General features: G+C 39.3%; 1 protein-coding gene across 3 annotated transcripts; it reads right to left on the minus strand.

Moving 5' to 3' along the window:
- ERCC4 (ERCC excision repair 4, endonuclease catalytic subunit) lies at positions 1-25,890 on the minus strand. 3 transcript variants are annotated; one of them, XM_039492573.1, is made up of 11 exons: positions 25,628-25,890; positions 23,724-23,904; positions 18,930-19,125; positions 17,062-17,269; positions 12,989-13,169; positions 12,499-12,627; positions 11,340-11,450; positions 7,916-8,504; positions 5,786-5,878; positions 4,933-5,045; positions 1-1,832 (listed from the first exon to the last, which is right to left on the minus strand). In XM_039492573.1, exons 1-11 carry the CDS (start codon positions 25,799-25,801, stop codon positions 1,099-1,101), a joined length of 2,709 nt encoding a protein of 902 aa, XP_039348507.1. In that variant the 5' UTR covers positions 25,802-25,890; the 3' UTR covers positions 1-1,098. The 3 variants fall into 3 exon arrangements, with proteins under 3 accessions (XP_039348507.1, XP_039348509.1, XP_039348508.1); XM_039492575.1 differs by lacking the exon at positions 12,499-12,627; XM_039492574.1 differs by lacking the exon at positions 5,786-5,878.
- Between the last annotated feature and the right edge of the window lie 1,486 nt (positions 25,891-27,376).

Genomic DNA, 27,376 nt, shown 5'->3' on the forward strand with positions numbered 1-27,376 from the left:
AATGTATTATTGGCACATGAAACCTTAAATTAGAGTGAATAAATGAAGACTCAGCACATCACTTCTGAAAGGTTGCTGATCCCTGCATTAGTGCTTAGTGACTGGAAGCTGCATTTATCCCCATGGGCAAAAGCAGGCTCTGAGATGCAACTGTCATTTCAAACTTCTGCACTGAACGTACCTCTTTTATAACAAGTGACCCAGAAATTACTGGAGAGCAATTAGATTTCTACTCCCATTCTGTGCTACCTAAAAATGCTAAAAGTCAGCTCTCAGGTGAAAAGAAGTAGCAGCATTGAATCTATGTATATATCTTCCATTCAAGGCACTCAAGTGCAAAGTATTAAGACATTTAATAGATGTCAGGTTTTAAAAACTGTTCACTTTTCAAGAAAACTTCACTTTTGAACAATAATTTTATATGCTAGAAAAAATTTCCTTTCATACAACAGAAAGACCAACGAACCCAAGAGGGTGCCACTTTTATGTATTCATATTTCTGACCAAAACAGAAACTTCTGATAGGAAGGAGGATTGTCAAGTTAATGAGTCATCCAGTTATTTTCTTTCAACAGAGGCACAGAATTATGAGCATTTTAACAGCTGCCCCACTGTCAATGGAAGAGCTGTAATTTAGGGAATTCATATGTTGACAGAAAGGGTGGTTTATGGATATTAAGGGCAAAAGCAACATATTATGCAAAATGGCACCCATATTCCACCAATCTGAAATTTAATACATCTTCACTTATATAAGTCAGTGTACATGTCTATAGCCAGTTTCTCTTATTTTAAGAGACTCTTCTTCATCATTTAGCACCTGATTTTGGTAAGTCCTAAGACACCCTTCATTTAAAGCTGAACTACTCCAGAGATGGCAAAGACATTAGGAAGAATAAAATGATGCACTAATTAATGCTGTTTAAAGACAACTTGTCTTTTGTACACAAAACTTGTTTTCAACAATAAAGACCTCCGGAATGTTGAAAAATGGTGGAATGACATTAACAGGACACAACTGTCTATACCAAGAGAAAATTAATATCTAATAAACTTAGCCAAAGTACTATTTAAGGCACATCAGTATGGCCTAATTAATCATCTTTTGGTTTTCGCTTTAGAAATGGCCTCTGCATAGGATATGTGAATGAAGTCATAAAGCTGCTTAGCATTGACAGCGTTGCCCAGAATTTCTAAGAGTTTGTCCTGTGACAGAGTTACCAGCTCTGAAATGCTCTTAACATGGTTCATTAAGACACGGCAATTTTTGGCATTTACACCTGGTATTTTTAATAAGAAGTCCTGTGGGCCAGGGTTATACTTGTCTGACTCAGGAACGATTTCAGAATCTGCTGTAATGGCCATTGCTATTGCTGCATCAGGCTGTGGCCTGTTCTGTTTCAACTCCTCAAACAACTCAGCAGTGGCATGGGGAGACGGACACCACAGAATACGTAACCTTGGGAAATGAAGAGTAAGGAGGGTGAGTTTAGAAGTAATATCGTTACTGGAAATCTCTTGATGTAGAGAGCCTCGTGAAGTGAGAGAGAAAGATTTGCTAGGGTCAAATTCAATCAGAAGAATTGGTCGCTTATAATAACGAGACATAGAAATACATTGGGAATAGAGCCTCCCATTATTTAAAGAACCGATCAAATCACTGATACTCTTCCGCTCTATGCAGATATCAGGGGTGAGAATGTAGTCTCCAACTTCCAAAGTAACAGGTTCAATGTCAATACCACGACGATGAATCAGAGATGGAAGCTCACTGCGAAATTCTCGCATATCCACTACTATAGTCTGTTGAACGCTCTTCTGTTCCTGTCCACCTAATGAATAAACAATTTATAGTGAATCTCTTTCATATGAGTGAACTCTGATTCAGGTCTTTTACATCTATATCTATACAGATATATATTTACCACTGTATTTTGCATAAGACCACACATTTAAAATTCTGCAAATACTTTTATAAAATCTCAATGTTCAGGGTTTGTCATTTAATTAACAAATTAGGAAAATCCTACAACCCAATATGTAGTATAGTTTGAATATTAGGGCACTAACATCACATCCAGAGTGTTGGGTTTTTTTTAAAACCTCAAATTGGAAAAACATCTTAAGGATATTTTCATTGCTTTCATAATGGATGGATACCACCCCTTCAACCCAGAGATCCCAAGTTTAGTATGGGATTTACTATACCATTGAATCAGCCTATCACTAATTAAAAAACAAACTAGCATGCACCTACTAGACAAAGTTTTAAAATCCAGTTGTATTGAGCATATATAAGAATTTACTAAGAAGGCTTTGCAAGATCTGTAAGCCATGTGAGAGGAATGTAAACTACAGTAAATGGCTATTGAGTAATTATGATTCAACTGGCTGATAATGAGAATTTTAATCTATCTGTAGACAAAAATCTATTTAAACACATTGGGCAAATATAGGCAAAAAAAGTTGTACTCAAAGAAAATTATGCTTACCTTAAACTCTTAAAAGCAAGGAACTCTGACAGTTTGGTATGTACATGCTCATATTTACTCCCTACCGCCCGCGACCCAAATGGGATAGTTTATCATATTATTGATGTATCTGGGCCTTTACATATTTGCAGGAGGACAAGATCCCACCCTTGAATATAAACAAGTTTGTCTCAAGAGCTGGTATAGATGGGGCTGGGAAAGATATAAGTGATGGAAAGCTAAGTGAAAGTAGCAAGTTTTAAGGAGGGATTTAAAAAGATAAAAGCAATTTTGTTTGTCACACAAACTAAAGTTCCAGGTGTGGGTGGAGGGTGGTCAGTATTAAACTGAAAGTGGGAGGAGACAAATGGAGCATAATGGAAAACAGATTAGGTAGAGCATATGGCAAAAGAGGAATGCTGAAGGAAATGAGAGCCAAGATGTAGGCAGGAGCAGAGCTGTGAAGATGATGGCAGGGGCAAAGATGAGAACAAGGAGTTTGAATTTCTAAGGAAAGGAGAGAAAAAACAGTGAAGACACTGAAATAAGGACAAACGTTGTCAGAGTAGCAGCAAAAAACAATGATTTTTTTCCTGCAATGTTTTGGATAGAAAGCTGAGAAGACACACATATTGAGGATGTATTATGTATCTACTCTCTGCTTTGTATCCAAAACACTGCAGCAAAAATCTCCTTCCTTTTGCAACCACTCTGACAATATTTCCCCCTTATTTGAATCCCTTCACTGGCTTCTTCTCTCCTTTGAAGAAACTATTTGTGGAACACTCAAAATTAATGAATACATTTGCTTTTGAGGATGAAAACTAAACCTTAATCTTCCATCAACAGAGCTGTCAGTTGGCTGTATTTGCACATTTGTTAGGTATTGGCTGAATTCTGTTTATCATAAGCACGGTCCTTTCTACCAAGTTTTTGGATATTCATATTAGTTTTCCTATATATGTTTATCTTTGTACATTCTAAGTAGTATATTCTGTGTTCAGTTTGCAAATGAAACCTACTCACTCTATAAATCAATGGGAATTTTGCACATCTATCAAAGGAACAGAAGGCCCTGATGCCCAACTTTTCTGCTTTAAAAGGACAGCAGGCTTCACACAGCAGGCATCATTCACTCTGGCTGAGAAGAAATAAACAGGCCTCCTTACAGAGTCAGTTAATACAGCTACTTTATCAGTCAGATGAGTTGGCGGTGTGAGCTGCACAGCACTGCTTCCTGCCACCTTCCAAAACTTATAGCACCGCTTCTGTAGCACTTCCAAACATTACTTGCCCAGGCAACTAGACTTTCAGTCAAAAGAAAGATTTTTTTAATAAGGCAGTGCAGGACATTTAAGCGACAGACCTGGCTCTGCATGCAAATTGGACCAAATTTAGTCCCAGATCAAGTGAGTTCAGCTCTCAATGAAGATAATGGGAATTGCACCCACTGTCAATAGAGCCGATTTTTTCCCTATGTATTTTTAAATGCTCTGACAGGTATCTTGAAGCATTATGCCAGGCTCTGTACAAAAATCCTTTTAAATGGCACCCAAAGGTGTGCTAAGCACTATATAGACACAAAATAAGACAGATTCTTGCCCTGAAATGCATGTGGTGTAAGTACATAACACATTCACAAAGGTGTTCAGAGAAAGGATACGACACAAGATGACTATAAGCAAGAATTTAGTTACACTTTAATCGTATTCTAACTTGTTCCTTTTTTATCCTTATGAGCTGATCTTTTAGATAGTTAACTTCTGCATGTCTTTTATAAATTTGAGCCTTTGATTAGTACCCTACTTCTTTAAAAAAAAAAAAAAGAAAAGCCAGCCACTTTCCCTCTTACTGCAGCACCTGTAGCCTTGCCCTGAGGAGTTCATCCCTACACCGATTTGTGTTCACTCTCCTCTATGCATTGACTTATATAAAACAGATGCATCTTGCTCTTGTGGAAAGATATTGCTGTCACTCCCATTCTCTTTCTGCCTTAAAATCTCATAATGAGAGAGAAGGGACAAGTTCTTTTGCCCACTGAAATCAACTGGAGTTTTACTATTACTTTAACAGGTGAAGGATTGAGCTCTTATCAATCAATTTGAAACATTAACTGCATAACTGCAAGTCATGACATCTTCCCTCTAATCCAGGAGGGTAGGATGTGACTTTCTACAAGAATCAGCCACAATGATGGTTAGATTTACTACATGCCATTTCTACACTAATGGCATGTAGTAAATCCAAGGTTCTCCATTTTCACCTCTAAAGGGCAGGATGCACTGATTCTGTAGCACTTCCTAGACTCTGAGGACAGATCTGAACTCAAATGCCAAGGTGTTACTGCTAGAGCATACATGACAGATTTCTGAAATAACAATATGCTAGATATTTCTGTCAAACACCTCTCATTATATAACCCAAAGCCCTACAAGTAGCTCGAGGAATTGCTAAAACTCACCTGCTTTGCGTGTGTCAGTAGAAACAGTTGCAGAAGTAGAATCTCTTATGAGATCCAAGTTTGTTTCATCTCTGCCTTCTCTTTCCTCAGGGATAACCATGCTGGCCTTCTCGCTAAAGAATTATTACCAGAGGAACAGATGCATTTGGAATTACTTGCATTATATTTCGTAGCTATTTAGGCCTGGGTTTTCAAGGATAAAAGTATGACAAAAACATTTTCTATTTGGCTAAACAGCAACAGAGAACTCACATAGTTTAGTATTGCCTGCAAATCTGATCAGAATTACAATTTATTTTATCTTCAAGGTCATGAAGAACCAGATTCTGCTATCCTTATCATCATGATTAGTACTTTACTCTGTGAGGAGCCTCATCTGATTTGAGTGGGATTCCTCCTGAAATAAGGCACTAAACACGTGACATTAGCATAATCTAGCCCTAAGCATCAGCACAAACATTGAACTCTGTGGTATCATCCCAAAATTTAATGCTCTCTCCCTCCCATGAAACTACTATATAAAGCCATGAAAACCCGCACAAGTTGCTTGGTATCTTGCAAAACTTACTATTCTGGAAACCAAGAACAAAATTTAACCTAGTTTCTCTTACAATATTGGTACCCGGCTGTGAATATCATCCAAAAGGCTGCTTGAGCCTGTCAAATTTCTGACTTTTTGGGCAAACAGGTGTTTCAGAAGAGGACTGTGGAAGACTCTCTGATTAATGTTGAAAAATTAGTAAAATTGGAAGCTTATACAGACATAAATAAGAAAAAAACCCTATATTTAAGAAGTGGACATACACATGAAACAGTTGATTTACTAGAAAGCTAGCAAGCCCACTTAAGTTACCGAATGAGTTTTTCAAAAGCTTCTTTTTCTTTTCTCAGCACAGTGAGATAGCGCTGTTCTTCTGTCGAACCTCCATATATAAGGAAATAAACCCTGTAGGTCAGGAAACAATGTACTTCACGTCACAAAACACACAATTTTATCTTGAAACCAACATGAACATCAGTATTGGAGATAAGCAGCTTTAAGTGCTTGAAAAATAAATATTTGACTAAAAATAGACTCCATTATTTACACTTCTACTAAAGTTAAACTGATCAAAATTCATCTGTTAGAGTTCTTCTATCCAAACGACTCCCCTTTTTCCAAAAGAAGGATAAGTGTTAAACTCTGGAATGCAACTGGAGTGGATGAGACAGTTCCCTGCTCAGAGCTGGTTTACAAGACAAGCTAGTCCTTTTACAAAAAGCAAGGAGGAAATAAAAACGGAGAGGTCATGTCTTCCTTGCAGTTACATGCTGTCTTCTCAGAATAATGTTTATAAAATAAATGAAGAGGTGGGAATACTTTAAAGAAAGCATTATGAAAGAACATAAGTTATGAGAAAAACAACAAACTGAGATTTAGTATAACTTCTCTGTAAAGGGAATCATCGGGTCCCCTTTTGCAGGTAAATGTCACATTCACCACAGCCATCATGTATTTTGCATAAACACACATATGGACAAGTTAAGTTTCTATTCTATAAACATGCACATAAGCAACTCATATGGATTCCTGTAATTAATTTGAAATATTAATAAAACTATCAACAAATGTCTTCAGCAGAGCAGTGTTCAATTTTTGCTATATCAAAATGTCAGACAATTATGTCAGTTAATATTCTTCTGCACCTCTTCCAACAATGTGTGAGAAAAGCTATTGGTTCTTGCGCCCATGTGATGTTTACTGCATCTGGCTTTCCTGCCCTCTCCTGAAGTATTGAGGTTGACATGATTTGACTACATGCAACTCCACAAACAGGTGCAATAAACTGCACAATTAAAAATAAGATACATCAACTAATGGCCCAGCAGCTACACATTTAAAATATCTTATGATTTCTGCAATTTTAGGTACACTTTTAACCCCATCCTCTCCAGCTGGACCTTAACTCAGTATTAGATATACATTACTTTTTCTATAAAACTGTTCTTTCAACTGCAAGGTGTACACATATTTATACTTGTATAGTAAATCCTCTTTAAGTTCACACCCTACCTTATTGCAGATTAACTTTCAGTAAATCATAGCCTAACCTTGCATGTGAGAAGTCAAGCAGTCATTCAAGTCAAGACTATTGCACTAGCTCAAGAGGGCAGAGAGTTAGCACTGTGTTCAATTTTAACTTTTGCATTCCCTGATATTTTTGCATTTCAGTTTGTATCCTCTATGCTAAAATAAAAAACTTGCATTTATTGTATCAATTTATCCACAGTGAACAACTTACATGGAGCTATTTCCATCATCTCTCTTCCTCCCTCCCTACCATGTTCAAGATATAGCCAAGCGTTTTCTTGATGACATATCTGAAGCGTCATTAACATTAGAAAACTTCAAGCAGAATGATCCTAATTTCCGAATCATGTTTTCCTGTACCTGCCCTAACAATATGTTTCTGAATAATCTGCCCAACAGCAGGGTTAGGCTTCAGGATGAGTGTAAAGAATAAACTCTCAGAAGGAGCATATAAATATGAAAACAGAGGAGATTCGTCGGGAAGCAGAGAGAATTTAGCAAACTCCCTTTGGATGTACAGCCAACATGAAATGTTTTATACATACCTAGTACTAAACCTCCCCTACACCACCCAAGAAGAATATCTACAAGATTAAATAGGAGATCTTTAAAGCAGGGTACTTGATTACTGGTGCATTAATAAATTGTTAAGGAGGTTTGACATCCATTGGAGAAATAAAATTATAATTTTTTTTTTAAGAAGGGTAAATTACAGTCTACATGTTCTTCAATTTTTAAACTGAAAAAGAGACAGATTAGGAATTAGATAGAGGAAAACTAAATAAAGCCATTAATTGATTTTCTGGGTTCGCTTCCAAAAGATCTCAACAATGAACATTTTGTTTTTGGTTTTGATTTTTTAAAGAGCTAAAATTAGAGCAACTGCATTCTGTTATTACCAAGTCAACTTGCCTCAAGGGCTTCCCAGGCCTGCTTGCCTTGTAGATTTCCAGCTGCCGAACAAAAGTTAGTTCTGCATCATACAGCACTACATATCTTGGTTCCACTTCATGCAATAGCCGAGTGAGAGCATAGGGGTCACTACAACCCTGCAATGGATGAATAATAGTTAGAGGGTTTTTGAAGATACCATAATAAGCATCTGATGCTAAATTTAGATGGAAATCTTCAGGTTTGGTTTCCTCTATATTGATTTCTTCACTGCTGCTTAATTCCTTATAGCCCTCCATCTCCTCTCCTATGTCTTCCTCCTCTGTTTTTCCCATCATTTGGGTTAAAGTCAAGTCTTGTTTCTTCATGATTTTGTTTTGTTTTGAGCAGGCCTCTACTTTGGCTTTTTTAGCTTGAGGTCCTTTGTCCGATTTGGCATTTCCTTTGGACTTGACAGCTTTTCTATCCTTAATCCATGCTTCTCCAGCTCTTTCATCCTTCCCAAAAGTTTTGTTATAGAGCCTCATTAAAAGTGCCTCTGCTCCAGCAATAATATACTCTCTCAGTTGTGCACAAGTTCGGTCATCACTGGCACAAATAAGCACTTGCCCTGCAGTCAAGAAATAATATTATGTTTATAATTTGTTACACTGCACTTTTTTATATCCAGTTACAAGAATCCTCTTGGGCAGAGATATAAATTGTTTTAAAATGATCTCAGGAGTACGCTTGCCAAATGTCTTTACACTTTTTACTAGTAGTTGCTCTGGAATTTTATGGGCAGTCTAAGTTGCGTGATTTTTTGTTTTGAACTGAACAAAAATCAAAGCACAGAAAGTCAATGAAAGTTCATTGTTCTTTACTCCTAAACTGTCAGAATCAGAAATGTTTTTCTTCTGACCAATTGAAATGAGACAGATGTAGCATATAGTGTAACTTTTTTTTTTTTTTTGCACCATGGAATGAAATGAAAAACACCACATTAACTGAACCTGTTCTAATTTTCAACCATTTCCATCTGCATTAATGAGCCCAGAACACACAAAAGCACATAATGCTATTGTCGTTTGAAGTCCCTGACTGACTCTCTTTTTGAAGACTGAAGCTTCCCCACAAGTTGCTTCAGGTGGACTCCTACCTCACCAAGGGGTGGGGCCAGCTCATGCTACCATAAGAGCACCAGGGGAGGGGAGAAAAGATCACTTGTGCCCCCTCATTGTCTCCCAATAGAATTTGGTACAGTTTAGGGGAAGGATAACTCGACAAAGAGGTGAGACAGTAAAGGAGCTAGTCAAGAACAACTATGCGCCACCCCCACAATCCAGCATCTACAGCACTCAGGGGGTAGAGGGGTGCCAAGTAAGGTGCTGCACTCTCACAATGGCCCAAGCTTCACAAGATGGAATGAGTTGTAGCTCAACTCCACCAGATTTTAAACCCAGAGCAAGATCATGGTGTCCCCCCAAACCTGGAAAGGCAGCTACACTACTAGGAAGTGCAAGTGAGTCACACTCTTGTGTAGCTCCTATGGCTTTGGAGGATTTATCGAGGGGGAGATCTACTTGTCAAGTGTTTAAAAGTGCTGTAGGACTTCCTCTTCAGAAGGCTGGAGTATGTACAACCACTACAGGCTTACAAATAAGGTATACTAATTGTCATGGTAATTGACATGACCATGTAACAATAGACAAATATAGTTATTTAAAAGATTCTAGTTGTTTTCATGGTGGTACAATGGGGGTTACGGGTGCTTGGGTGACCTTAACTAAGTATTGGCATCACTTGAATGTTTGGGTCTGGATTATTTGAGGATAAAGTGGAAGGTTAACGTTGAACTTCCAGAGTAATGTTCGTTTTATATTTTTTATTGAGAAAGCTATTCTCAAGGATTTTGGGGATGAAGTTAGAGTCTTTAATCCTTAAATACAGGTTAATTAAGTGCTTTGTCTGGAAAAAGTTATTTTTCACATATGGCTTAATTATATATCCTCTACCTCACACTTAGCAATGAAGAGGAGAGGAATGTTTTCACCTCAGGAGCTTTTCTCGGGACCAGTTTTTATTACCTGTACCCTCTTTGAAATATAGATATGCTTGTATGCAAGAGACTTAATTAACTTTGCAGAGACTACACACCTAGTCCATCCCTTCATTGATATTTCACTATATACAAACTACTAGAGGAGTATAACAGAGTCTGCCTGTCCAGGAAATATCTTAATCTAGGTAGATTGTGGGTGGGATTTAAAAAAAAAGCACATGATTTAGGAGCACAAGTTCCATTAAAACTCAATGGACCTTGTGCTGCTAAGTCACTTAGGCAATGTCTACATGACAGACTTCTACCAATATAACTGTGCCATTCAGGGGCTCAAAGAGGTGTGAGCCCTAACCAGACTTTTGTTGCCGCAGCTGTGTCGTAGCATAGAGACAATTATACCAGCAAAACTGTGCTTTTACCAGTATAGCCTTTTTCCCCTGCTCGGGCAGGAGATTATACTATATCGTTAAAAACCACTGCTTTCTTGGTATAGCAATATCCACACTAGGACCAATTTGCTAATATATATCAGAATTCCTATCCTGGCAAAACACTCTTACAGTAGACACATCTGCAGTGGTGCTACCTCTAGAATCTAATTGATTAGGAATATAGGCTAACCTGTTTCACTTCACAGATGTTTCTAATCAGAAACCATAGGAGATGAGTGAAAGTGGTGGTGGTGGGAGGAGAAGACAGTTGTGGTAAAAATTTTAATAGTCTGTACGGTTTTATCCACTTGACTACCATATCTATGTTTGGTTGGCTTAAGAGATACTTTTTAAAGGCAGGCATGCTCCCAACTTGTAGGTATGTCCACAGGTTAGAGTCCCTGTGTGCATTCTTAGCCTCCTCCAGGTGATACTGCATAGGGTTGCTCCTTAAAATATTGGGTAGCAAAAAAGGGTGGAAGAGGGCCTGACAGGGAGCAGAGAGCGTCCCCTACCAGGTCAAACAAGGCAGGAGAAAAGAAAGATCGGGAGAAGCCACCAGGGCTAGTGGGACATGGGAAAAAGAGGCATATCCGAAATGAAACGAGAATAAGAAAATGGACAGTGAAAAGATAAGATGGTGGCAACCATGGCACCAGGGGATAGAGTGGGAGAGGGCTAGGATGCCCACATGCCAATCATAAAGGTGTAGTCAACACAAAATGTTGGTTGCAACACTGATTTTAAGTTATGGACTTTCACAGGTTAATGTGTTCAAAGGCACATTTCAAGTTCATAAATTTACAGTGCTTTCAAAAGCTCATACCTTTTTATTTTACACAGAACTTCTCTCTCAAATTCATAAATATTACACATCTAGTCCTTTGGTAAGATATATTTCAGAAACATAATTGCAGTTCTGTTCTCTTAAAAAACAGATTAACCAAATGAGAAACATTTAGTACTCTCTCACCTGGCCCGCCAAGATCCTCACTGTTGTTGTTCTCAGATTCAATCTCTTTCAATACTTCTCTTAAGGCCTCCCACTTTGGGTTGCTTTCTAAGACCAGTTCCCTTTTCAGTTCTGAAATACAATAAAGGAGAATTAATTTAATATAGCAGCTTTCACAGTCAATATATTCCTAAGAGCTTCAAAATAATGGGTTAGATGCTGATAATGTAACGGCTCTTGGCAAATTCAACAACAGCCCACATTTGCAACTTGTTATGCTGGGGGGTGGAGGAAGGCAATAGCTATCATATAAACCTATTTTTAAATAGGAACAAATGCTATTTTGAAACAAAGATAAACATTAATATTTTACTTGTTTAATTTAAAAACTCTTAATTATAAGATTGCTTTTATAACTGTGGCTATACATACACTTATATAAAATGAAAACACCACCAGACTAATATTAAACTAAACATTGTAGTGGCTCAAGAACAATTTTACAGAACCTCCACCAGTGACCTGCTGTGCAACCTGGGCAAGTCACTTTAACTCTCTGTGCCTTTGCTTCCCCTCCCATTCTCTGTCTTGTCTTGTCTACTCTAAGCTCTCTGGTGCTAGGACTATATCTCAATGTGTTAGTACAGCACCTAGCACAACATGGTCCTGATCTCAATTGGGGTATCTAGGAGATACTGTAATTCAAATGTACAGAACATTAGAAACAGCATAGTTTTGTAAACTGAACTAACAAACCAGTGAATTCATGCCTTCTTTCTGAAGTTATGAACCTATCTTTTTAAGTGTAACAGACTACAAACTTTTGATTTATATTTTGGATTTATAATTAGCAACAGCAGATAGTCCTGCAAGGAGTAAATTCATGTTTCTAGGTAGTCGGTGTGTGCTTTGCCTCTAGAACTCCTTACAAACTACTAATGTTACCTAACACCTATATGAGGCTTTCCAGTAGTAGATCACAAAATACTTTAAAAAGTGGCTAAAGCACAACTATCTCCCTTTTACAGATGAGACTCTGACATTTAGAGATGAAGTAACTTGGCTGAAGAAGATTTTTTGAAGGGATCTTTTAGTAAAACATACTTCAGAATAAAGACAAATTCATTGAATTTGAGTTTTTGGTTCACAAAGAAGTCAGCATTAGAAATGCTCACAATACCTTTTCCCTCTTTTATATCCATTTTTTCAGATACTTTGCTTTTCTTACTTATTTTGTCATCTGAAATGCGATAAACTCTTGCTCGAGCATTTACAAACATTGAATTACTCGAATCAAGAAATAGCCATCCTAAAGGTAGAGGAAGACAATATTAATAGTCAATTAGGCATTTGCAACATGCCCACTTCAACCCCCTCAAAAAAAGAAAGCCCAAAATCTTCCATCTGAAACAGTTGTGCTACATGCTTGTTATATAATTACTGTCTTTGCAAGATACAAAAATGCAAGTTTCTGATATATTTTATACATTAAGTAACAGCAGTTAAGTGGGAGGGTGAAAGCATTAACTGTCAATAAAACCTCCGTCCTTATGGCTAAGTACATAAGCTTAATTAGAAACTTTAGTATGGGGTTTTGACTATTCAAAAATAAATAAATAAATCAAGGTTTCAGTCATGTATTAACTTCTAGGATGTTATTCACCTCATACCTGAATTCTGACCAAATGCTTTTTCAGTTGCTCTCAATGACTCCACAAGGTTAAGAAAAGTGACACAATCATACTGAGTTAGATACTGTAGCAAAGTACGTAATATCTTCAAATCCTGAACCAAAGATTTCGTCTTAGCTCCAAGTTGGTGCCAAAGAGGATCTAAATAGTGACGAATTGTCTAGAAATATAAATTGGAAAGTTAAGTGTTGCAAACACAAACTTCAGAAATCTATGCTGGAATGCATCAGTAGAGCCTTGTGAAACTTTTAACATTTTTTGTTTTGTTTTTTTGGTCAGGAATTTATTGTTCATTCTTCCCTCCCATGGGGAGGGACTATGGCTCCAGCCCCCTGGGGGTGTGTTTGGTTCCTGCCCCAGGAGGGAGGAGAGGAGACCCTGGGTGTATGTGTGTTGATTCCTGCCTCTGTGGTGTGAAAGGCCCTTGAGGGGGTGGTTGCAGAGCAAGCCTATCCCCCACTCACCCTGGAACCTGTGTTATGGGGCTGGGCCTGGCATCCTGCTCCAGGAGTTGTTACCTGTAATACCGGGTAGCAGTACCACTCACTCAAATTTGGCCTGACCGCCCCTTCTGTCATGATGATAGAAGTGTGGCCAGGCCAAACCCCAGTGGTGCTGTGGACATGCACACCAGGTCGCAGTGCCTGGAGCTGGGAGCTGTGCTCAGCCCTGCAGAACAGGAGCTGCCACTGCAGGGTAAATTTTTCATTTTATTTTGTTTTAATCTTTGTTTTATTTCATATCTGCAAAAAACCACAGGGCTCTACACATCAGTCCTTTTCTTTGTAACAGATTTAGGGCCTGAATCAATATCCACTGCATGTTTCCACTGACTTTCATTGAGATTAAACTAGCTAGAGACATAAAGGGCAACAAGAAAACATTCTATAAATAACTTAGAAGCAAGAGGAAGATCAAGGACAAGGCAGGCCCATTATTCAAGGATGGGAGAGGGGGAACAACAACAGAAAATATGGAAATGGCAGAAATGCTAAACGACTTTTTTGTTTCTGTTTCCACCAAAAAGTTTAGTAGCAATTGGGCATCGAACTTAATGAATGCCAGTGAAAATGAGGTAGGATCAGAGGCTAAAATAGGGAAAGAACAAGTTTAAAATTACTCAGACAAGTTACATGTTTTCAAATCACCATGGCCTGATGAAATATATCCTAGAATACTCAAGGAGCTGACTGAGGAAATTTGAGCCATTAGCAATTATCTTCAAAAAGTCATGGAAGATGGGTGAGTTTCCAGAGGACTGGAAAAGGGCAAATATAATGCCAATCTATAAAAGAGGAATAAGGACAACCCAAGGAATTACAGACCAGTCAGCTTAACTTCAGGACTTGGAAAGATAATGGAGCAAATATTTAAGCAGCAATCTGCAGACACCTAGAAGATAATAAGGTGATAAGTAACAGTCAGCATGGATTTGTCAAGAAGAAAGCATGTCAAACCAAACTAACAGCTTTCTCTGACAGGGTAACAAGCCTTGTGGATAGAGGGGAAGAGGCAGATGTGTATATCTTGTCTTTAGTAAGGCTTTTGATACAGTCTCGCATGACCTTCTCATAAACAAATTAGGGAAATACAAACAAGATGAAGCTAGTATAAAATGGGTGCATAACTGGTTGGAAAACCATTCCTAGAGAATAGTTATCAGTGGTTCACAATCAAGCTGGAAGGGCATATCCAGTGGGGTCTCACAGAGCTCAGTTCTGTTCAATATCTTCATCAATGATTTAGATAATGGCATAGAGTACACCTATAAAGTTTGCAGACAACATCAAGTTGGGAGGGGTTGGAAGTGCTTTGGAGGGTAGGATTACAATTCAAAATGATCTGGACAAACTGGAGAAATGGTCTGAAGTAAATAGGCTGAAATTCAATACGGACAAATGCAAAGTACTCCACTTAGGAAGGAACAGTCAGTTGCACACATGCAAAATGGGAAATGACTGCGTAGGAAGGAGTACTCTGGAAAGGGATCTTCGGGTCATAGTGGATCACAAGCTAAATATAAGTCAACACTAACAGTGTTGCAAAAAAAGCAAACACCATTCCGGGCTGTATCAGCAGGAGTGTTGTAAGCAAGACAAGAAGTAATTCTGCTCTACTCCGAGCTGATTAGGCCTTACTTAGAGTATTGTGTCCAGTTCTGGGTGCCACATTTCAGGAAAGATGTGGACAAATTTGAGATACAGTCTAGAGAAGAGTAACAAAAATGATTAAAGGTCTAGAAAACATGACTTATAAGGGAAGATTGAAAAGACTGGGTTTGTTTAGTCTGAGGAAAAGAAGACTGAGGGAAGAACATGATAAAAGTTTTCTAGTACATAAAAGGTTGTCACAAGGAAGAGGAGGGAGAAAAATTGTTCTCTTTAACCTCTGAGGAGAGGACAAGAAGCAATGGGCTTATATTGAAGCAACTGAAGTTTAGGTTGGACATTAGGAAAAACTTCCTAACTGTCAGGGTGGTTAAGCACTGGAATAAACTGCCAAGGGAGGTTGTGAAATCTCCATTATTGGAGATTTTTAAGAGCAAGTTAGACAAAGAGCTGTCAGGGATGATCTAGATAATACTTAATGCTGCCTTGAGTGCATGGGACTGGACTAGAAGACCTCTCAAGGTCCCTTCCAGTCCTACAATTCTATGATTTTATAGTCATTGTATCAGGCCCATAGTGTCCAAATACAGGTATCATTACAAGTGTACAGAAATTTTATAACAAAACACATTATAGTTACTTTGCCAAAAGTACCCAAATAAAAACATATTTAATAGTTATAATATTTACAATAAGTAAACGAGTATCTTGGAAATTTAGTGAAATATATGCAATTTTATATAAAACATAACTGAACAATTAACAGATATCTGCATCCTCTACTGCATTAAGTGTAGATTTTTCTTCAAACACAGCTGCTGGGAAAAGGAAAGAGACAAACATACCTATCTAATTTCACTTGAGCTGCCCTGTGGCCTTAGTATTCAGTACACTTTATTCAGTGAAAGAAGAAAGCACCATATCATCTTATTCTCAGAATAGACAAGTACCCTCTAGAGATGTGCAATTCTGGTATTTTTATAAAACAAAAACATTTTCTACAGAAAGCCCCATGTTAACATAAAAGCGGAGATAATGAATGTAAGTAAACTGTGTCACAAAGTGAATGTTGAAGTATGTGGTTGTACTCTGCAAAAGTACATCAATCAAGTTGCAGCTTTACTACCAATGGCAATATAAAACATTGTTAATGACATACAGCAACTCGATACAAAAACAAATACACTAGGGTATATGCTGCTTTCCATGCATAGGAAGAGAACCTACTAATAAGAACATGAACATGCTGTCAAGAAAGAAGTACTAAATACCTTATTATCTCTTCTTTAATATTAAGGACATATTCTGAGCAGAAACTGTACAGCCATCTTAAATCTTTAAAAGGCTATCATGACACAGTAGGTAAGATAATATATTTTATTGGACCAAATTCTGTGGGTGAGAAAGACAAGCTTTTGAGCTCTTCTTCCACCCTCTCTCTCTAATATCCTGGGACCAACCCAACTACAACACTGCATACATTAGTACATAGTAACAGATGGTAATTATAAATCTTACTTTCCCATTCAATATAGCTAACTACAAAAAATAAGGAATTAAACATAATAAAGACTAAATAGCTAAGCTACATAGAAATAATTTAGTCTTTAAAATGTTAAAAATTGCCCCATTATTGTTATTTTTGTTACCGTAGCCCTAGTTATGGAGCAGGACTCCACTGTGCTAGGCACTGTACAAACATAGACCAAAAAGATGGTCCCTGAGATTACAATCTAATTTTACAATGGCAACTACACACAATCAACACTACAGATTACTACAATTCTCAATTTACAATGGCAATGAGCATGCTGAAGGTGAGGTTTTAAATTGCTTCTAGATATTTTTTGGAATTATAACAGTACATTATTTTAGAGAATGCTAACTAGTAAAATGACCTGCATTCTTTACAGTTACATCATAGCAAACAAAAACAAAATTTACCTTGTCAAAAGGTTTTCCAATAGCATTTTCTAATGATAAGTCTTCTACTTCAAGAGCTGGGTTATAGCGTTTGAGTTCTCTCAGACATACATTCAGGATGTCCAGTATAGAGGTCTGGATGGTGAGCATGGCAGGGGTCATGGATACATGTATTTCCACCACTTCAGGTTTGTGTTTCTCTAAAAATGAATTCACTGCTATATGAAACCTGGGGAGAAAATAGCTTATGAAGATTTATATGAGCAGTACAGAATCCTTGCAGGCTTAATGCCACAATTATTTAATACATTCACATAAAATGAGGTTTAGAATCAGTGTAAGTTAAACCACCATGCTAACTGAAAAGTGCACTGTGTTCTATAGAAGTGAGGGCAGCTGCCAGTGTGTATGACCAGCCTCAAGAAACTATGCTTTGATCACACCTGTATTAGTCCTCGTCAAGTATCAATAGAATAACAAAGCTCATATGCATAAGGAGATGGAGAATTACAATATTATATAGCAGAACTCCATTTATCTGGTCTAACTGGGACTGGGGCCAGATCAGATCATCGAAACTCCAGATAAACTGGAGAATGGGAAAATGCAATGCTGCAGCACCATCTATGGGCCACAGGAGAGATCACCCACTTCTGGCCCTAGTCCTGGTTGTTTGGTAAAAACGGAGATGGTTAAGGATGGGTCAGATAAAGGGGGTTGTATTGTATTCCACGGAATAACCATGGATAGGCCAAATCCTGCAGTCCAGTGGAAAGGAAAAATCCCATATCGCAGGCAGAAGAATAGGGTCTAAATCCTGTGTAGCCCAATAAATACACTAGGGTATATACTGCTTTCCATGCATAGGAAGGGATCCTACTAATAAGAACATGAACATGCTGTCAAGAAAGAAGTACTGTATACCTTATTATCTCTTCTTTAATATTAAGGACATATTCTGAGCAGAAACTGTACAGCCATCTTAAATCTTTAAAATGCTATTATGACACAGTGGGTAAGATAATATATTTTATTGGACCAAATTCTGTGGGTGAGAAAGACAAGCTTTTGAGCTCTTCTTCCACCCTCTCTCTCTAATATCCTGGAACCAACCCAACTACAACACTGCATACATTAGTACACAGTAACAGCCCAATAAATCCTGTAGACCCCCAGCCGTCCATACAAGTATCAGGACCCCTTTATAATGCCCCTCTCAGCTATTCTATACCCCAGTACATAGAAGGGAATTAATGTTGATAATGGAGTATGGTATGAGGAGCAGTTGCTCATCTTATCTGCTCCCTCCAAACTTAAGTGCACATCTTCCTGACCCACTGAACCTCCAACTTGTAGAGGGGATTTCATGATTTAGAAGCAAGAGAGCATTGTGCATACCCCTGTTCACCCTTTCCTGCCCCAATTAAGCTCACTTTTGTTTTAGTTGTAGAAGGGAGCAAAAGCTTCTGAAGTTACTGCTTACAGTGGCATGTGACAGACCAAAGGAGGAAAAGGTGAGTGGACCACTTGACAAAGTGGGATAAAGAAACAGTAAAGTGGGATACGACAGATGACTTTCCTATCCAATGCAAAAAATGTTCTCTGTATTTTCAGTGTTCATTGTCTCAGCTGGAGTAAGACAAGAGATTTCAATCCTGTTCCGGGCTTTGCTCTGACTCACTATGAGACCTAAAGCAAATCAAACTCTGTGCCTTAGTTTCCATCAGTCAAATGCAGATATTCTTCAGATGCTATATACACATTTAAAAGATCTTAGCTTTTGATTTAAAGCTGGATATTGAAGACATAAACCTAAGAAAAACTACCACAATCCAAAAATAAGACTCACAGTTAATAAAAATACATTGTGCAGTAGCAAGGAATCTTACCTTGGCCAAAGATAAAGTTTCCGTACAAAGAGATTTCTCATCACTCTTTCCACATGACAAAAGCCAGTATTAAAGGCAATGGCATTGTCTGTAAAAGCTTTGATGAACCCTTTCTTGTTCTTCTGGCGAAAGAGTCGCAAGATAAATGCTTCCTGACAAGACTCAATGATTCTGTGTGCTTTGTATACCAAAATGCCTGGTAGAAGATGAGGTTTTCAGATTACACAAATGGAAAAAAAAGTTAAAATATTGTGTCTTTTTCCATAAGAATGTTTTATTCTTTTAATGTTTTGCCAATTAACCAGCAATAGGAATTAAAATCTTCTATCATATGCTGCAAATATGGCATCATGTAGGACCAGTTAAAACAGTTCTCAAACCCCACAAAACAACCCCTTCTCCTGAACACTATAGCTGTGTTAATAAGGCATCTTTAGACAAAAAATACTAATACTTAAATGGAAAGGAGACAAAAAAGGAAAACAGTAGGGCTTAATTTGGATTCTTAGAGTTACATTAGAAAATTCTGGACGTTATCCTAGGAATTTAAGATGCTGGTAAGTTAGACGAAAACACAGTATTATCAAATTGCAACGTAGGGATTTTAAAGGCCACATTATTAATTTATCTACAAAAGGTTGTAACCTACAGAACTGAAACACCTGATGACATTTTGTTCAAGCTTCTTTCATTACTAAAGAACCCTTTGAGACATTTCTTCAGCATATTTTCTATGATTTTCATAGATTCACAGATTTTAATGGCAGAAGGAATCACTATGATTCTAGTCTGATTTCCTGCAAAACCCAGGCCATAGAATTTCACCAAGGCAATGTCTATGCTACCAATTGTTAAAATGCTAGGGTAGACAAGGCAAGTTGTACTTTAAACATGTGTTAGGTGGTTGAGTTAAACCATATGGACAAGCCTAGGGGTTACCTCACCCAGTTGAAACTACAACTTGCCTTGTCTAGGATTTAAACCCATTATTTAACACACATTAAAAAGTATTTTTTCCTAGTGAAGACAAGGCCAGTTAAACTATAGCATCTCTTTTAGAAAGACATCTAAATCTTGGTTTAAGGACTTCAAACTCCAGAGAATCCACCATATCCCTAGGTAAGTTGTTCTAATGATTAATCACCTTCTTGTTAAAAAAAATTGCATCTTATTTCTAGTCTGAGTTTGACTAGCTTCAGCTTCCAGCCATTGATCTTGTTATGCCTTTGTACATTAAGTTTTGACATGTCTAATCATTCTTCTAGTACTTTTCTGAACTCCTTCCAATTTTTCAACTTCCTTTGCAAAGGACTGACTGTATTTCAGTAATAGTCTCACTAATGTTGTACATAACAGTGATAACACCATTCACCTACTTTTATTCCATATTCCTCTGCTTAAATATGCAAAGATCATATTTACTCTCTTCCATTACCTTATCGCATCGGAAGCTTATGTTCAGTTGGTTATCCCCCATGATCCTGAATTCTTTTTGAGTCACTGCATTTCGAAACAGAGTGCCCCCAATCTTATAACTGTGACCTACATTCTTGGTTCCTGAATATATGACTTTGCATTTAGCTATAGTAAAATGCATGTTGTTCAAATAAGCCCATCTTGCAATGTGATCCAGATCACCCTTTAGATCTGACCTGTGCTTATTTACCACTCCACCAATTTGTGTTATTTGCAAACTTTATCAGTAATGATTTTATATTTTCTTTCAGCTCATTAATAAAGATACTGAATAGCACTGGGCCAAGAACCAGTAGGACCCCACTAGAAATGCTCCCACAGGATGTGCACTTACAATTAATTTGATATCAATTGGCCAGTTTTTAATTAATTTAATATATGCTACATTGATTTAAAAACAACTACATTCCTATAAGCTGCTTAAAAATACTTATCTGTTTCATTGTTCATGCAATGCTGATTATATATCATCTACTACTACTGTGTGAATTTGTAATAAAATTGCTTGTGTTCTCTAGCACTTAAGAATATAAGCCATACTTTTACAACAGGAGGGGACTCTTATCCTGGGGAACAGTGACTCTGAAAGAGACGTGGGGGCATGAGGATAATCAGCTGAACATGAGCCCCCAAGTGTGCTGCTGGGGCCAAAAAGGGCTAATGCAATCCTTGGATCGGTAGACAAGGGAATAATGAGTAGGAGTAGGGAGGTTATTTTACCTCTGTATTTGGCACTGGTGCAACCACTGTCAGAACTCTGTGTCCAGTTCTGGTGCCCACAATTCAAGGATGTTGATAAACTGGAGAGGGGTCAGAGAAGAGCCAAAAGAACGATTAAAGGATTGTAAAACATGCCTTCTAGTAAAAGATTCAAGGAGTTCAATCTGTTTAGCTTATCAAAGAGAAGGACAGAAGGTGACTTGATCACAGTCTCGCAATACCTCCATGGAGAACAGAAATTTGAAAATAGAGGGTGTCATTGTTCCTGAAGGAACTTCACCCCTTACTCTTTCTTTAAAGGCATCTGCTTAAGACTCAGACCTCTAGTCGTCACCTTACTTGGAGCAAACTGTTGTGACTCTCTCCTTTTAGATTGGGTATTTAGGTTACAATTCCTCCTTTATTTCATTACAATTATTCCAGCAGGTCTGAGTTTAGTTCAGCACTTGCAACTCTTCTCTCTCACGGGGCAACAACAGAGTTAACCAGTGACCAGGCAGCTTTTGTAAAGCAAAGTATTATTTATTCAGAACAAAAGCATTACAGAGAAAAATAGATCTTAAAAAACAATAAACCATTTACACGCAGTCCTTAGCTTAGCTGGCAGTCATCCATTTTCCACATGGAGACTATGGAAGGTTTCTAAGTCTTTAAGGCCCTTTCCACAGGGCCTGTTCCTCATCATCACAGCATCATGCCGGTTTTTGGATGGGGTAAGAGTGATCCCTGTCTCCATGTAAGAGTGGTCACATTATACATTTCTCACTTCTTTGTTTGCCAGGCTTCTTCAATCAGGTCAAACTATAATATGCAATTTCCCTCAGGGGCAGGGTGTGTGGGACTTCTCCAGACTTCTTTATCTGCCTAGGGATTTTTACATTTACTACCCCGCCCTCACCACAAGTTACCAGTGATTTTAGTTCTTGCAGGAAACTCCTGTAACTCCCCCATGGGACCAGAATATAATCCAAGCTCTTCAAAATACATATAATGTATACCAGCGGTTCTCAAACTGTGAGTTGAGACCCCAAAATACATTGTGACCCCATTTTAATGGAGTTGCCAGGGCCAGCATTAGACTTGCTGGGACCCAGGGCTGAAGCTGAAGCCCAAGCTTTACCCACACCCAGGGTAATGGGGCTCAGGTTGCAGCCCCCTTTCCCCTCACTCAGGGTGGCAGGGCTTGGGTGCCAACCCCCCCACCCTCGCCTCGGGTCATGTAGTAACTTTATCCTCAGAAGGGGGGCGGGGGTCGTGGTGCAAAGAAGTTTGAGAAACCCTGAGGTATACACTTGATACAATAATCTTTGAATATCTCATGTATTCATAATATCTATCACAGAGGTTTCTTCAGTCTAGCAGACAAAGGTATAACAAGATTCAATAGCTGAAGGTTAAAGCTGGACAGGTCCAGATTAGAAATGAAGAGCAATTTTTTAGCAGAGAGAGCAATTAACCATTAGAACATATTTCAAAGGGTTTGGCTGGATTCTCTGTCACCGGAAGTTTTTAAATCCCAATTGGATGTTTTCTCTGAAAGACTTTCTCTATTCAGCCATAGCTATCGGACTTGAAACAGGAATTAAATTCAGGTAAGTCCTCTGGCCTGTGTTATGCAGGAGTTCAGACTAGATCTCAACTGTCCCTTCTGGCCTTATAATCTATGCTTAGATTATAAAATGTAAGTTTTTTTCATAAAAGAAATGGATACATTGTTTGCATGTCTAGAGAGATCAGATACATTTAAAAAGGAATGAGAACTTCACATACATTTTTTCTAGAATTATTCCATCCTTTCCATTATATCCAATACCATTTCTAATATTCCAACCAATGTGTGTAGCAGTAAATGAAACTCTAATAGCTATGGGCACGCTGACATCTAGTGGTAATAGCATCAAAAGAAAAGACAAAGTTATAAATGACCTGCAAAGGATTTTTTAAAAATTGGTTTGTGCCTTTTTTGTGATTTCTTTTGTACAGAGGCCTAAAAGATGGGAGTTGGAAGGTTCTTATTTGTTCTTCAAACTAGAAATATCAAGAATGTCAAGACTCATCTACCCCGGTTTTGCTGTAGGACCTCTTAAAGGTTCTAACAGAGTCGGAGCTCTCACACGTTTATTGAAGGGATGGAATATTGGATTTGTAACAAAGATTCGCTTTCTCCAAAGTGTGCATTTATCAATTATGTTTAAGCATTAACAAAATCCAGAATTTTATTTTCTGGCTAAAAATTCCTTCCTCTTCCAATTTTCAATTTTGGGGGTCTTGTGTAATTATTGTATTAGCTCTGCAATCACGAGTGTGTCTTCTAGGCTAGACAAGATCTAAAATTCTAATATTCATAAAACAACTAGAAAAACACACAACTTTCAAGTCTAATTTATATAAAGCAGAATAAAAGGCCACAAGCTTTTCACATTGCCTTTAACACAGGCATTGTTACTGCAACTTTCACAAAGGCCTAATTCTTCAGCCCTTTCACCCATCAATTGGACTACCCATAAGTAAGGGTTGCAGAATTAATCCCTGTCTGTATAGGTGAAGTAAAAGGAGAATAAATAGAAAATTCTTAGCTTGCTTTCACTAAACTCTTACCAGTTATAAGATCTGAAGGAATTCTATCTGTCAGGAAATCCACCACAAGAATTCGACTTGTTGCGAAGAGGACACCACCTTGTGTGTAAACTTCATATCTACAGTTGCTTGTAATTTCATTGGTAACACGCCGAGGAAGATGAACAACTCCATCTGACCTCAGCTGATCAATAAAATACTCCTAAACCGAACACATGATTAGAACACAGTATTTCACCAGGGTAAATGCTTTGATTAAACAGATGCAAAAAATTATAGATTTCTATATTCTTTGTTGATTTTTTGGGGGCTGCCACAAAAAATCTACAAAGTAGTAGCCATGATTACCTCCATAGCTAGATGCAACATATATTTTTCTGGTCAAGTATTATGGGTAACATTTTCAAAAGCATCCAAGTGACTTAAGACCCTAAGTCTTATTTTTAAAAGTAACTTAGATTAATAGAAGAGTGAAGGACTGTCTTTCTGTTCTGTTTGTACAGTGATTAGCACAATGGGGTCCTGATCCATGAGTAGGGCTACTATCACAATACAAAGAATATATTTCACCACATACCTGCATTTCAGCAGAGAATAAAGTGACCCATTTGTGTAGTCTGTGTATCTGTTTTTAAAAGAGTTTTAAGATCCTTTAGGATGAAGGGCCCCAGACAAATGTAATATTGTAATACGTAACCACAGAATAACATGATTATGATCTTATTTATATAGGGCTTTTAAAAATACACACATATAGACTAAGGCTTGTGTCAGTCAGGGGTGTGAAAAAAACATACCCCTGACCAACATAAGTTTCAATGGCAAAAGAGCTGGTGTGGACAGCACTATGTTGGTAGAAGAGGCTCTCCTGTGGACAGAGCTAACGCTGCCTGTTGGGGTGGTTTAATTATGCTGGCAGGAGTGCTCTCTTCTGCCGGCAAAGCACAGCTACATGGGAGACCTTACAAAGGCACAGCTGTCCCGCTCTAAGGTCTGTAGTGTAGACATAGCCTAAACCAGTGGTTTTCAATCTTTTTTTGTTTGCAGATCCCTAAAGCATTTTGAATGGAGGTGTGGACACCTTTAGAAATCTTAAACATAGTCTGCAGACCAGCAGGGGTTCATGAATCACAGGTTGAAAACTACTAGACTAAACAAAAGGGTCACTTTATTCTACACTGACATCCAACTGTGTAGTGAAATGTAGTAACTAATTAATAGCAAGTATTTGCTTATACAAAATGTTTACAGGTAGCTAATAGGTCAGATTGCTAACAGTAAAGCAAACAAAGTTTTTATTTGATTGACTGTTCACTAGTACTTGGGTACAGAATTTGCCCAATTCCATTCAACATACATCTCCATCAATGAAACACAATCTTTAATAACCAATGATCAAGATCTAAGTGTATTGGCAACTTCAGGAGCCTCGTATCTCCTACCATTCTGTGGAGGTATTGGTTCAGCACCAACTCCTCAAGGCAACTCCCCCGCCCCATCACAACTAGTTCTGGGTACCAAGATGATTGACATACCCGGTCTAGTAAGTGGCCACCACCTGACACTGCTGAGGAAGGAGAACGCACTCTGACTATGAGGAAACACGGGGGTAGGTTTTGGGGGAGAAATCGCACCCCAATCCCTTGAAGAGGGTTTTGGGGCAGGTAGGTGTGTATGTGAGGGAGGGATTTAAACTGCATCCCACTCGCCGTGGGAGTGATTTTGGGGACAGGGGTGCGCATGTGTGTGTCAGGACGATCATATCCCACTCCCCGTGCCGGGAGGAAAGGTTCCCACCCCCGGGAGAGGTGGTTGGGGACAGGTCGGGGGAACTGCCCCCAAGGGGAGAGCTGAGGGAGTCTCTCCCGCCCAAAGGAGCCCAGTAGCCAGGGACTCTCCCCACGCCCCGGACAGCAGCCCCTCACCTCCTCGGCCGGGCTGGTGTTGAGCACTAGCACCAAGCTGGCCGGCTCGCAGTAGAGGCGGAGGAAGCGCAGCAGGATGCGGTCGATGCCCAGGCCGCGGGCGCAGATCACCAGCCCGTCTTGGTGGAAGAGATCCAGGAAAACCTGGTTCTCGTGCTCCAGCGCCGCCGCCATGACCGGCTGCGCTGACAGACCAGCAGCCGTTGCGCTCGCGCGCCCCAGAAGAGCAGAGCATGCGCACTAGCAGCAGTGAACCCGCTGCCTTCAACCCAAACGCCAGGCGAAGGCTCCTCACGCTAGCGACGGGCGCCAAGCCGCTGCACTAGCGCCACCTGCAGGATGCAAACGCCAGAGAGGAACGGCCGAGCTCTTCCGCACCGTGGTGCGCGTGTCCTCCCGGGCCCCAAGGTGTAACACCCACCCCAGCCTGCTTCTTAGAAGGGGCAGGAGGAGGCGGCGGCGGTAACTCCGCAAAGCCCCAGCCCTGTTCATGTGCGAGCAGGAAGAAGGGGAGGAGCCGCACCCCCATCCCCAGTCCATACAGGAGAGGAGAGGAAAGAGACTCAGTCTCTCAAGCCTCCCTCGGGGGGGCGGGGGAGCTGAGACCCTTCCAGTCCCCTTGCAGTGTGGCGATCCCTGACGTGCAGGAGACAGGTCCTAAGGGCATGATTGTTTTAAAGATAAAACCTTGGGTTTGGGGTTTTGACTAATTACAGGTAGGAGGTGCCTCACAGTTTCCCTCCTGGGGAGAGGGGGAAAAGAGTAAACAGAGCCACCCACAGAAAGGGAGGAATGAAGGCAATCTGGAGACCTAGGTATGCCCCTCCTTAGGACTCGGGCAGCAAGTTGAAGAGTTAAAATGAATGAGAAAGTTCACACCCCTTGAAGCTATTGTTTCAGGCTGTCTGCAGACTCAGCCAGGCATCTTGGGTCATGTTTTCAAGTTTTTCTTTACATGTGTGTGTGTGGGGTGGCGGTAGAAATATATTTTTAATGAAAGCTGAGGGTCTGTTTCTATCATGTGACCCCAGTATATAGGGCGCTGGGCCAACAGTACTTGTGCCTTAATCCAGCCCTGGCCTCTCAGTCTCTGATCTTGGGAGAAAAAACTGCTCATTGTCCTTTAAGAGTAAGAGAAGACTCCCCCAAGACTGTCTTTAGGGGTGAGTGAGTGGGAAGGAGGCTTCTTAGAGTTGCCACAAAACTTAACATGGTAAGGGGCAAAGGGAAGCTACAACCTTGCCTCCAATATAAGTGCAATTTTTTAGACTTTCCCTGAATCTCCTCAGTTGTGAAGGCTTCTTTTCCAGACTTGCCCAAATCTCCCTCTGGGAGCGTGGAAGGAGAATTGTGACTTAGCATAGGATCATCACCCAGGCTTCTTTGGGCAGATGGACAACTTTGGGCAGCGTTATCCTACAGCTCCTTCATTTATATGAAAGTGTAGGAGATGCCCCAAATCTTCCATATTTGAAGTGGGAAGTAATCCCCCAAACTTGCTCCAAGTTTAGCTCTTTCTCCTTCCTTCAGGTGGCATTCATTTACCAGACCTGCTGGAGCAGTCGTCTGCTGTGATCTGGCAAATCCTCTCTAGAATTGTGTATTCCAAACTGTTGCATATTACCAGCTCTGTGGTAAGTGGGATTTTTTTTTTTAAAATTAAAAAAAAACTGCTTGTGTAACACTGACAGACTTCGGTTGTCAGCGGGCGGGATTGAACCTGGGATGTCTGGAGCAAAATGCATGAGC

This window comes from Mauremys reevesii, linkage group 10, assembly GCF_016161935.1.
Source record: "Mauremys reevesii isolate NIE-2019 linkage group 10, ASM1616193v1, whole genome shotgun sequence".
In the NCBI taxonomy this organism is placed as follows: domain Eukaryota; kingdom Metazoa; phylum Chordata; order Testudines; family Geoemydidae; genus Mauremys; species Mauremys reevesii.